At 41.4% G+C, this 10668-nt stretch overlaps 1 protein-coding gene across 1 annotated transcript; it reads left to right on the top strand.

The window, feature by feature from the left end:
- On the top strand, window positions 270-2630 carry LOC109847502. The gene is made up of 6 exons (XM_020416729.1): window positions 270-425; window positions 487-889; window positions 1150-1336; window positions 1631-1793; window positions 1875-2297; window positions 2379-2630. Exons 1-6 carry the CDS (start codon window positions 270-272, stop codon window positions 2628-2630), a joined length of 1584 nt encoding a protein of 527 aa, XP_020272318.1.

The raw sequence follows: 10668 nt of genomic DNA, 5'->3' as shown, positions 1-10668 counted from the left end.
TTGGTATCAGAGCCAGGTTTAGGAATTGCTTTCTTGTCCTGTATACAAGTAAAAACTAAGATTAGGACAAGAATAGAGCATGTATAGAATAGGTTCCATGCTTTCCAGAAAGACATTCTTTGACTCCCAATACCATGATTCTCAAGTCCTAATCTTAATCACTCTCATTTCAGATGATCACTATGGCCCCAAAACGTTGACCCCCTACTCCAGTTATCCCTGAGAGATGCCAAGTCGATCAGGACGATCTTGTAGAAGCGATTAGGGACATGGTAGCTCAAAATCATCAGAGGGGTAGGCAGCAGCAGGTTGCAAGGCCGGGTAATGTGTCCGATTTTTGGAAGCTCAACCCACAACACTTTGCTGGGACTAAAGGTGGATATGAGGCGGAGATGTGGTTGCAGACCATGGACCACTTATTGAGGGTAGAAAAGATACCCGATGAAGACTGAGTGGATATTGTACAGCTGTAGCTTGTTAATGTAGCAAAGACCTGGTGGGACGCAGAGGAGGAGAAGCTTCCTAAGCCAATTTCATGGGAGACCTTCTGAGAGTTTCCTAGAGACATTTTCCCCAAAGACAGCTCATCTTGAGATGCAGAGGCAGTTTGTAACGCTGAGACAGAGAGTTAGCACCGTAGATGAGTATGCAGCTGAATTTTCCAAGCTTAGCAGGTTTGCTCCGGGGATGATGTCGAATGAGGTGGATAAGGGACAAAGGTTCATGCAGGGCCTAAATTTTGAGATCCAGACTCAGATTTACAGTCAGAAGGGGGTTGAGACTTATGCAGATGTCCTAGAGGCAGCTCGAAAAGCAGAACAAGTGATTGTGATCATGAACTCGGTGAAGAGAAGGGCAAACAAGCGCCCTGTAGGACAGAACCCAGGAGGTAACTAGCAGAAGCCTCAAATGGGAGGAACACCAGCCAAGCACCAGCAGACAGGGACTTTGAGACCAGCTCCGCAACCAACCAACATAATTTGTTATTATTGTAGCAAGCCGGGGCACTTAATGAAGGACTGCCGAAGAGCTAACGGGTTGTGCTTAGCATGCGGGGCGGAGGATCATCAGCTCACCACTTGTCCTAGTAGAGGAGTCTCGGGAGGATATTTAGGTGGAGTGATAGTACTAGCATGCCAGACTAAATAGGATGGACAATAGTTGAGGCCACCACTTCCCACGCAGCAGCAGATGTTTGGAGGACATCTAAGGGGTCAACAATTTCAAGGCCAGAGACAGAGGAGACGTCCTCATTTCCAATAGTCATATCAGCCACAGTATCAGCAGAGACACCCAGGGCAATATGGTCAGCAAGCTCAGTAGCAGCAGAGATAAGGTCGGGTTATGACACTTACCGCTGAGCAGACAGATGCATGTGGTGATGTAGTCACATGTATCATTTTGGTTTATTCAGTCCCTGCATTTACCCTATTTAATTCTAGGACATCACACTGTTTTATATCTGCCCAGTTCGTTGCACAACACACCATACCATGTGATAATTTTGATGCAAGCTGGAATATCCATACAAGCAGTGGAGTGTTAATGTCTAGTAGGAAGAGTAAGAAATGCCAAGTGGTAGTTTGTGGTAGGAGTTATTTACAAACTTGCTGGTGATTGACACTAATAGGTTCGATGTTATTTTGGGGATGGATTGGCTATACAACTTCCATGCGATGATCGACTGCCGACACAGAAGCGTAGTGTTCAAGATACCAGGCCACCCAGAGTTTGAATTCATGAGAGGAAGCAAAGTGATGGAGCAACTCGAGTATCAAGCAGTCATGGATGGAGTATTAACCTATATAGGGGTAGAGGAGAAGCCCGTACCAGAAATTATCGAGGAGTTCCTTAACGTTTTTCTTGATGAGTAGCCGGGTCTGCCACCAGATCGAGATATAGAGTTTGTCATCGATATTATTCCAGGAGTTGCACCTATTTCAAAACCACCTTACCGGATGCCGATAGTAGTTTTAAAGGAGTTACGGAAGCAAGTCCAGGAGTATCTTGATAAGAAATTTATCAGGCTTAGTACTTTACTTTGGGGAGCACCAGTGGTGTTAGTGCCAAAGCCGGATGGTAGCCAAAAGATGTGTATTGACTACAGGGAGTTGAATCGGGTTAACATAAAAAATAAATACCTAATACTCAGAATTGATGACTTTTTTGATCAGCTCGCAGAAGCTAGGGTGTTTTCTAACCTGGACCTAAGGTCAGGCTATCATAAGTTGAAGGTGAGGAAGGAAGACATATCCAAGACTGCATTCTGGACATGGTATGGGCACTATGAGTTTTTGGTGATGCTGTTCGGAGTGACTAATGCTCTATCTACATTTATGAGCTTGATGAATAAGGTGTTTTCCTAGTATATTGACTAGATTGTGGTAGTGTTCATTGATGACATTCTTGTATACTCTAAAACCAAGGAAGATCATGCAGAGCATCTACGTATGGTGCTGGAAATCCTACGAAAGGAGAAGCTCTATGGGAAATTAAACAAGTGTGAGTTTTGGCTGGAGCAAGTATCCTTTCTGGGGCACGTAATTTCAGGAGCAGGTATCTCTGTGGACCCGAAGAAGGTTGATGCGGTGTTGAGGTTGGACCCTCCTACATCTGTGACAGAAGTGTAAAGTTTCTTGGGGATGGCTAGATACTATAGGAAGTTCATAAAGGATTCTGCTAAGATTGTTAGACCCCTCACCAGTCTGACTCGAAAGGAGGTCAAGTTTTTGTAGACTAAGGAGTGTCAAGCAACATTTGAGGAGTTGAAGAACAAGTTAACGACAGCACCAGTTTTGATAATTCCTGATGAATCAGAAGGATTTGTAGTGCACACAGATGCTTCTGGGTTGGGTTTGGGTTGTGTTTTGATACAACATGGAAAGATATGCATCCTGGCAGTTGAAGACGCATGAGAGGAACTACCCAGTTCATGATCTGGAATTGGCGGCGGTGATTTTTGCATTGAAGCTATGGCGCACTACCTTTTGTGGCAGAGAGTGGAGGTGTACACAGATCACAAAAGTTTAAAGTATATCTTCACTCAGAAGGAGCTCAATATGAGACAACATAGGTGGTTAGAGCTTATGCCAGATTATGATCTGAATTTACAATATCATCTAGGACGAGTTAATGTAGTGCCAGATCATTTGAGCAGGAAGCCTATGGCGATGAGACTCACCAGATAGCGGGAGTTGCTTGCTATGTTCTGAAGGATGAACATGGAAATTGTATTGCCTGGAGCAGGGAGACAGTTGATGAGTTTGTAGTTACAACCAACTCTAGTGGACTGGATTAAGGCTACCCAGTTTGAGGATGCTAGGTACCAAAAATTTAAGAAACAAGTGGAGTCTGGGGAGAGAACTGATCTACAAATATATGAGGATGGATCCTTGTGATTCTGTGATAGGTTATGTGTGCCTAAGGGCGATATTAGAAGAGAGCTGTTAGAGGAGGTGCATAGTTCAGTGCTTTCTATTCATCCAAGAGGCACGAAGATGTATCAGGACTTGAGAGAACACTACTGGTGGCTAGGAATAAAGATGGAGATAGCCCGATTTGTATCAAAATTCCTAATATGTCAGCAGGTGAAGGCTGAGCATTAGAGGATAGCTGGGTTATTGTAACCCCTTCCTATTCCCGAGTGAAAGTGGGAACATGTTACAATGGATTTTGTCACAGCTCTGCCGAGGAGCCAGAAGGGAAATAACGCCGTATGGGTAGTGGTAGACTAACTCACCGAGTCGGCTCGCTTCATACCATTTCGAGTTAGACAAATTGTCACGCCCCGCTTCCCAAAATACTTGGGAATCGGAACGTGAACAAGTCCATGACGTATTAGATTGAGAAGAAATATACACTATTATTTTTTTCTTTTTCTTTTCTTCTCAATCTAATACGCTAAGCGTCAAATACGTAAATCTCAATCACAGATCCTCGATCACAATAGCAAGAATATAAAGACAATCCAGAATAAGAAATAAACATATCATCCATAGTAAATCATCCCAGACATAAAAATATGGGTCAAACATACCCATATTATAAAAATAGTCCAACTAGGAATAAAAACACATAGTCTATGATAAAAGACAAATACTGATAAAATAACTGAATCCATTATCAAACTAAGGACAATACTATAAAGAGTTCTAATGTTTATCAGCTACTACAGAAAAGAAAAACACGTCTAGGCTTCAGTTTGTTCTTCCACTCCATCGGAAGGACATTCCGGCTGTGCATACACTGACTCGGCTATATCATCGAACTGAACCTGCTCGTCTCCTAAGTCCGACACACACCAGAGAAAACATGTGTACGTCAGCGTGCATGGCACACAGCAAGATCTCACATGAACAAATAAAACAGTCTAATGAGCCATGCTATAGCAATAATAATACTAACAAGAAAGATAATGATACATGCAACTGAAAATCTAATGGTAACCTACAGCTATGTGAATACAATGACTGGGTCAAATACTAACCAACCTAAAGCTCAGTGGTCCACATCTCACACAGAGTCAACGTTCCTGTCATCGGATAACTGGCTGTTCACAAACCCCCTACGTACATCCAATCCCGCTACACATGCGGCCAAAGGACTACACGTAAACCGTTTTCTACCTGGTCCGAACTCAAGCAAAACTCGGGTGACGAAACGATTCCACTGACTAAAGTGATGTACACACTTCACTTTAGCTCTACAAACCGACCCCAGTGGCGACACCAACCACTGGCGCGAGCTTGGAAGATACATCAACAGTCTTATCCGACCACCTGAACACTGACTTCCCCATCCCAACTCTTCTTGTTTTTCTAAGTTAATCATAAACTCATTGAAAACTTGGGTTCACCGCCTAACCAGTCAACACACCCATACATGTCACTAAGTCTGTTCATGACACACAAGGCTACTAAATCATGAACTACTAAGGTTCTCAACACGTCAACAGATCATGAAGATAGTATGGCATGTTAAACATGATTAAGCAGGTTTATGAAGCAGAAATGAGAACTTTAATGAACATGAAATGCATAAACAAAATACTATAGCATGAATGCAATACATGAGGGGGCTTCATTATTATCTTACCACTGGGATGTCTGAACTTCTCATACAAATTATCCGTACTTACGTATTCTCTAATATAATAATACGTTAAAAAGAAAACTAGACACCATCGTTTTGCACATGAAATCTCATGCTCTATGACGATCAGTCATACTATAATAATAATAATATTCTTTTTCCAAAATTATTCTTTAAAACTATTTCTCATTATAACTAATTTAAAACACAAATATTTATGTTATATATATATATTAATTCCTTTCTGCATAAAAAGTAATATTTTCCTATTTTTGATTTTCATGGATAAAAGTGACCTGAAAGCAGAAAGCTGAGGGGCGGTCTGAAGGCGCAGGATAGCAGGCGAATTTTTTGATGCTATCGTGCACTCCCGCCTTGATTTTTTTCGATTTCTTGATGGCCAAGAAGAAGAAAAATAATGGAAAAAAGATTCTCGAGATTGGATTGAGAGCTCCTAAATCGAATTTGATGATTGAGGATGATCAATCTACTACTGGCAGTGAAGAAGATGTTGAATCTTTCGTTGAAATGAGATCTACAGGTCCCAAAGGAGCAAGGAAGTGTAAATCTATGGCTGAAGTTTGGAATTCTGCAAATTCGATGAGAATCTCTAATCGTATACCAAATCAAGTACAAGGTTTTCTTGATCGCCAACTTGATGAAGCTTCTTGCTCGAATTCTGAAGTTTTGAAGGCTAGGTCTTCTTCGAGAGTTGGAGTTCATCTTCGAGATTCTTGCAAAACTTCTAACTCTAAATCTCATGTCTCTTGGTCAGATGAGGTTGATAGAGAGGTAATTTCTCATCCAACTCATAAAGGATCTTCTCCTTTGTTTACAAATACTTTGCTGGATTCAATTTCTACAGAAGATGATATCAGATCTGGAGTTTTAAAAGCTAACTCTGTTCTTGATTCTATTATCTCTTCTAATTCTGCTCAACCTGTGAGGAATATAGAGGAGAGTGGAATTAAACAGAATTTATATGAGAGGCGGCGATTTTGAAATTAAAACGAGAGAGAGAGAGAGTATAATATATATAGGATTATAATTAGGGTTAGGGTTTAGGTATTTAACTAAAATAATTAAAATAATTATTATGGGTACTTAAAAATTTTAACTAATTATAGAATAATTATCTACAAATAAAAACGTACATGTTGTGCTATTACAACAATTGATACGAAACTGAAGAAATAATATTATAAATTATACAATTAAACAAGATTAATTAATAAAATTATAATTACTTATTTTTAGAATCAAATAATTATGGGATAATTATATACATAGTAAAACGTACTAGTTGTGCTAATACGATAGCTGATACACAATAATTAAAATAATATAATAATTTACACAAATAATACGTAATTAATAATTCAACATAATACATGAAATAATACGCAATAGTAACAATAATACAACATATTATTTAAAATAATACGTAATAGTACTGATAACACAACAAATCAATTTTAGAAGATTTTACCGCTCAAAATAAATTTATAGATATTAAAATTATTTATATAAATATAAAATTTGGATTTTAAATCATAGAAAATTGCAAAAATTAACAAAAATACAAATACTCTTCTAAAAATAATGATTAAATATTTAAAAATAATAAAAAACTATTTTAACTAGTATTAAATTTTACAGTCATTACATCCTACTCCCCTTAAAATAAATTCCTTTCTCGGAATTAAAATAACAAGGACGAAATATAAAGATAGATCCAATTCAACTCATATAAGGTTCAAAATATATTGCATATCCATAAATGAGAAAAGTCATACAAGGTGATTTAAAATAAGATACAAGACATGACAGCTAAGATTCAGGAAATAAATAAGGGTATCGCTATCGCATCTCAGACCCAGTTTCCCAAGTCGACTCTCTAGGAGAATCTGAGTGCCACATCACACGAACAAGCGAGACGGTCTTGTTCCAGAGGTTCTTCTCCCTTCGGTCCAAATCATCACTGGCTGCTTCTCGTATGTCAAATCAGATCGCACCTTAATCTCCGAGAAATCTACGACATGACTCGGATCTCTGACGTATTTTCACAACTGAGAAACGTGGAATACGTTATACACTCCAGCCAGGGCGGGTGGTAATGCAAGTCGGTACGCCACTTCTCCCACCCTCTCTAATACGTCGAAAGGTCCCACATATCACGGACTCAACTTTCCACGCCTCCCAAAGTGAATGGTGCATCGGTTGGGGGAAATCTTTAGGAACACATGATCTCCTGGCTGAAACTCCAAGTGCCGACGCTTCGCGTCTGCCCAATGCCTGAATCTGTCCTGTGCTATGCGAAGTCGCTCCCGAATGATCCTGACTACATCAACTGATTTGTCAATCAACTCTGGCCCAAAAATCTCCCGCTTACCAACATCGTCCCAACTTAAAGGAGAGTGACACTTCCTCCCATACAATGCTGCAAAAGGGGCCATCCCAATGCTTACCTAGAAGCTATTGTTGTATGCGAACTCCACCAATTGCAAGTGATCTTCCTACGACCCAGGAAAGTCAAGCATACATGCTCTGAGCATATCCTCCAAAATCTGAATGGTCCTCTCTGACTGCCCATTGGTCTGGGAATGATAAGCTGTGCTGAAACTGAGACTGGTCCCTAGACTCGCCTGCAAACTCTTCCAGAACTCTGAAGTAAATCATGTATCGTGATCCGAAACGATGCACACTGGAACTCCATGTAATCGCACGATCTCCTGCAATATGAGAGATTTACTAATACTCTTGGAAAGGAACTCATTGAAATATATAGAGATAAATATTTACCTCTATGTATCTTTGAGCAAGATGCTCCGTCGAATGTCCCACTTGGAAGGGAATGAAATGAGCCGATTTGGTTAATCGATCTACGATCACCCAAACAGCGTCATTTTGTCTAGTGCTCCGAGGTAAGCCAGTAACGAAGTTCATGGTGACATGCTGCCACTTCCATTCCAGAATAGACAATGACTGCAAAAGACCTGCGATGCGCCGATGCTCTGCCTTCACCTGCTGACATACAAGGCACTTAGCCACACTACGAGTCACATCTCTCTTCATACTACACCACCAAAAGTTCATTTTCAGATCCTTATACATCTTCGTACCTCCAGGGTGAATAGAATATGGTGAACTATGAGCTTCCTGCAATATCTCCTCTCAAACATCTCCTCTTGGTAAGTAGATACGACTCCCAAATCGTAAGGATCTGTCCTCATGAACAACAAATTTCGGTCGAAGACCAGCCACTGCTAACTCTCTGCACTTCTGAAGAAATGGGTCACCTGCTTGAGCTGTCTTGATTCACTCGACCAGTGTCGATTGAATCTAAAGATTCATCAAAGAAGCGGTGACTCCTGGAAGAAGAACTTCTATACTCATATCCCTCACTTCCTACTGAAGTCTCCACTGAGCCGTGAGGGTCATGATTGTCGACAAATGACTCAAAGCATCTGGTATCACATTGACCTTGCCAGGGTGATACTGAAGGTCAATATCATAATCCGCCATCAGCTCTAACCATCGGCGTTGCCTCATGTTGAGCTCCTTCTGAGTAAATATGTACTTCAAGCTCTTGTGGTCAGTGAACACCTTCACTTGCTCTCCCAACAGATAATCCCTCTAAAGCTTAAGGGCAAAACTCACAGCTGCCAACTCCAAGTCGTGGGTAGGATAATTTTGCTCGTGCTTTTTCAACTGACGAGAAGCATATACTACCATATGACCATCCCGCTGAAGAACGCATCCCAATCCTCTACCTGATACGTCGCAAAATACTTTAAAGTTCCCACTCTTATCTGGTATCGTCAAGATCGGGGCCGAAATTAGTCGAGACTTTAACTCCTCAAATGCCTGCTCACAAGCGTCGGACTAGACAAACATAATATTCTTCCTCGTAAGTCATGTCATCGGCTCCGCAATCTTTGAAAAATCTCTGATGAAGCGACGGTAGTAACTAGCTAATCCCAGGAAGCTCTTAATATCAGACACCGACTTAGGGATAGGCCAATCCTTCACTGCAGATATCTTCTCCGGATCCACTGCTATACCGTCTCCTGACACCACGTGTCCTAGAAACATAATACGATCCAGCCAGAACTGGCACTTACTATACTTGGCGAATAGCCGATGCTCTCTTAGGGTCTTCAATATGTACCACAAATGCTTTTCATGCTCCGCTTTACTCTTAGAGTACACCAAGATATCATCAATAAAGACTTCCATAAACTTGTCCAGTACATCATAGAATACCAGATTCATCAGGTTCATGAATGTCGCCGGTGCATTAGTCACACCAAACGGCATCACTAAGAATTCATAATGTCCATATCTTGTCCGGAACGCAGTCTTGGGGACATCAAAATCCTTAACCTTCACCTAGTGATATCCGCTCCGCAAATCCAGCTTAGAAAATACTCTTGATCCTCTCAATTGATCGAAGATATCATCAATACGGGGAAGTGGATACTTATTCTTCACTGTCACCGCATTCAACTCTTGGTAGTCGATGCACATCCGCTTGGATCCATCCTTCTTCCCCACAAGCAACACAGGTGCTCCCCAGGCCGATACACTAGGTCGTATCAATCCTCCCTGCAAAAGATCATCCAACTAAGTCCAAAGCTCGGCCAACTCAGCCGGGGGCATGTGATAAGGGGTCTCGGAGATCGGCGCAACTCCAGGCTTCAAATCTATGGAAAACTCAATCGCTCGATCCGGTGGCAATCCGTAAATATCATCGGGAAACACGTCTTCAAATTCTCAAACTACATCTGGCTTCTCGGATTCTACTTGCATTGCAGCCAACGTCACCTTCTTCGGTCTAGCTCTGTATTCCACAGGTTCGGCCGATGTACTGCCATTAAGGAACTCAAATCTCGGGTGATCCGGTATCTCGAATACTACGCTCCGACGGTGACAATCAATAGTGGCAAAGAATGATCCTAACCAATCCATCCCAAGTACTGCATCAAAACTCGGCAAATCAATCACCAGAAAGTCTGCAAAGAGTTCCCTCTCGTAGATAACTATAGTGCATGCTTCATAACCACTAGATGCTACTAAGATGCCACTACCAGTATTGATATTCCAGCCCATAGTCAGAAGAGATATAGGAAGAGAGTGGGCACTCGTAAATCGACAAGACAAGAAACAATGGGAGACTCCAGAATCAAAGAGTGATAAAGCAGGAACGGAAGAAACAAGAACCTTGCCTATTATAGGAGGATGTAAATGCAACTAACTTAGTATTCACAAGCAATCCTATCATGATATCATTATGTGATGCTAAATAAGGAAGTTCATATGCAAATAAGACTAAGATGAACAATTCTTACCAGATAACCTGGTCGTTCGCCTCAGCTTCTATGGCTGACATCATAAACATCTGTCACTGAGGTTGTTGTCTTTGTGCCTCCTGATATACCTATTGTTGTGGGGGAAGTGGCCCTGCTTGAGGATAAGATCTATGCTGAGGCGGTGCTGCCGAGGCTGGTCGAGGTGGAGCTGGAAGAGCTGCCCGAACTGGAGGTGGGGGCAAACGAGCCTGCTGCTGCTGAGGAC

The sequence above is a fragment of the Asparagus officinalis genome, chromosome 7 (assembly GCF_001876935.1).
Source record: "Asparagus officinalis chromosome 7, Aspof.V1, whole genome shotgun sequence".
NCBI classification, from domain to species: Eukaryota; Viridiplantae; Streptophyta; class Magnoliopsida; order Asparagales; family Asparagaceae; genus Asparagus; species Asparagus officinalis.
Note: the sequence above shows the minus strand (reverse complement) of the source record. Positions and strands in the feature narration are given on the sequence as shown.

Excerpts from the sequence above, each read along its gene's own strand:
- LOC109847502 (XM_020416729.1), top strand. The coding sequence starts at position 270 with ATGGTAGCTCAAAATCATCAGAGGGGTAGGCAGCAGCAGGTTGCAAGG. Across the intron at positions 1,337-1,630 it reads TCAGTAGCAGCAGAGATAAG|GTTCGATGTTATTTTGGGGA; the intron begins GTCGGGTTATGA and ends TGACACTAATAG. Across the intron at positions 2,298-2,378 it reads ATGGGCACTATGAGTTTTTG|ATTGTGGTAGTGTTCATTGA; the intron begins GTGATGCTGTTC and ends TATATTGACTAG.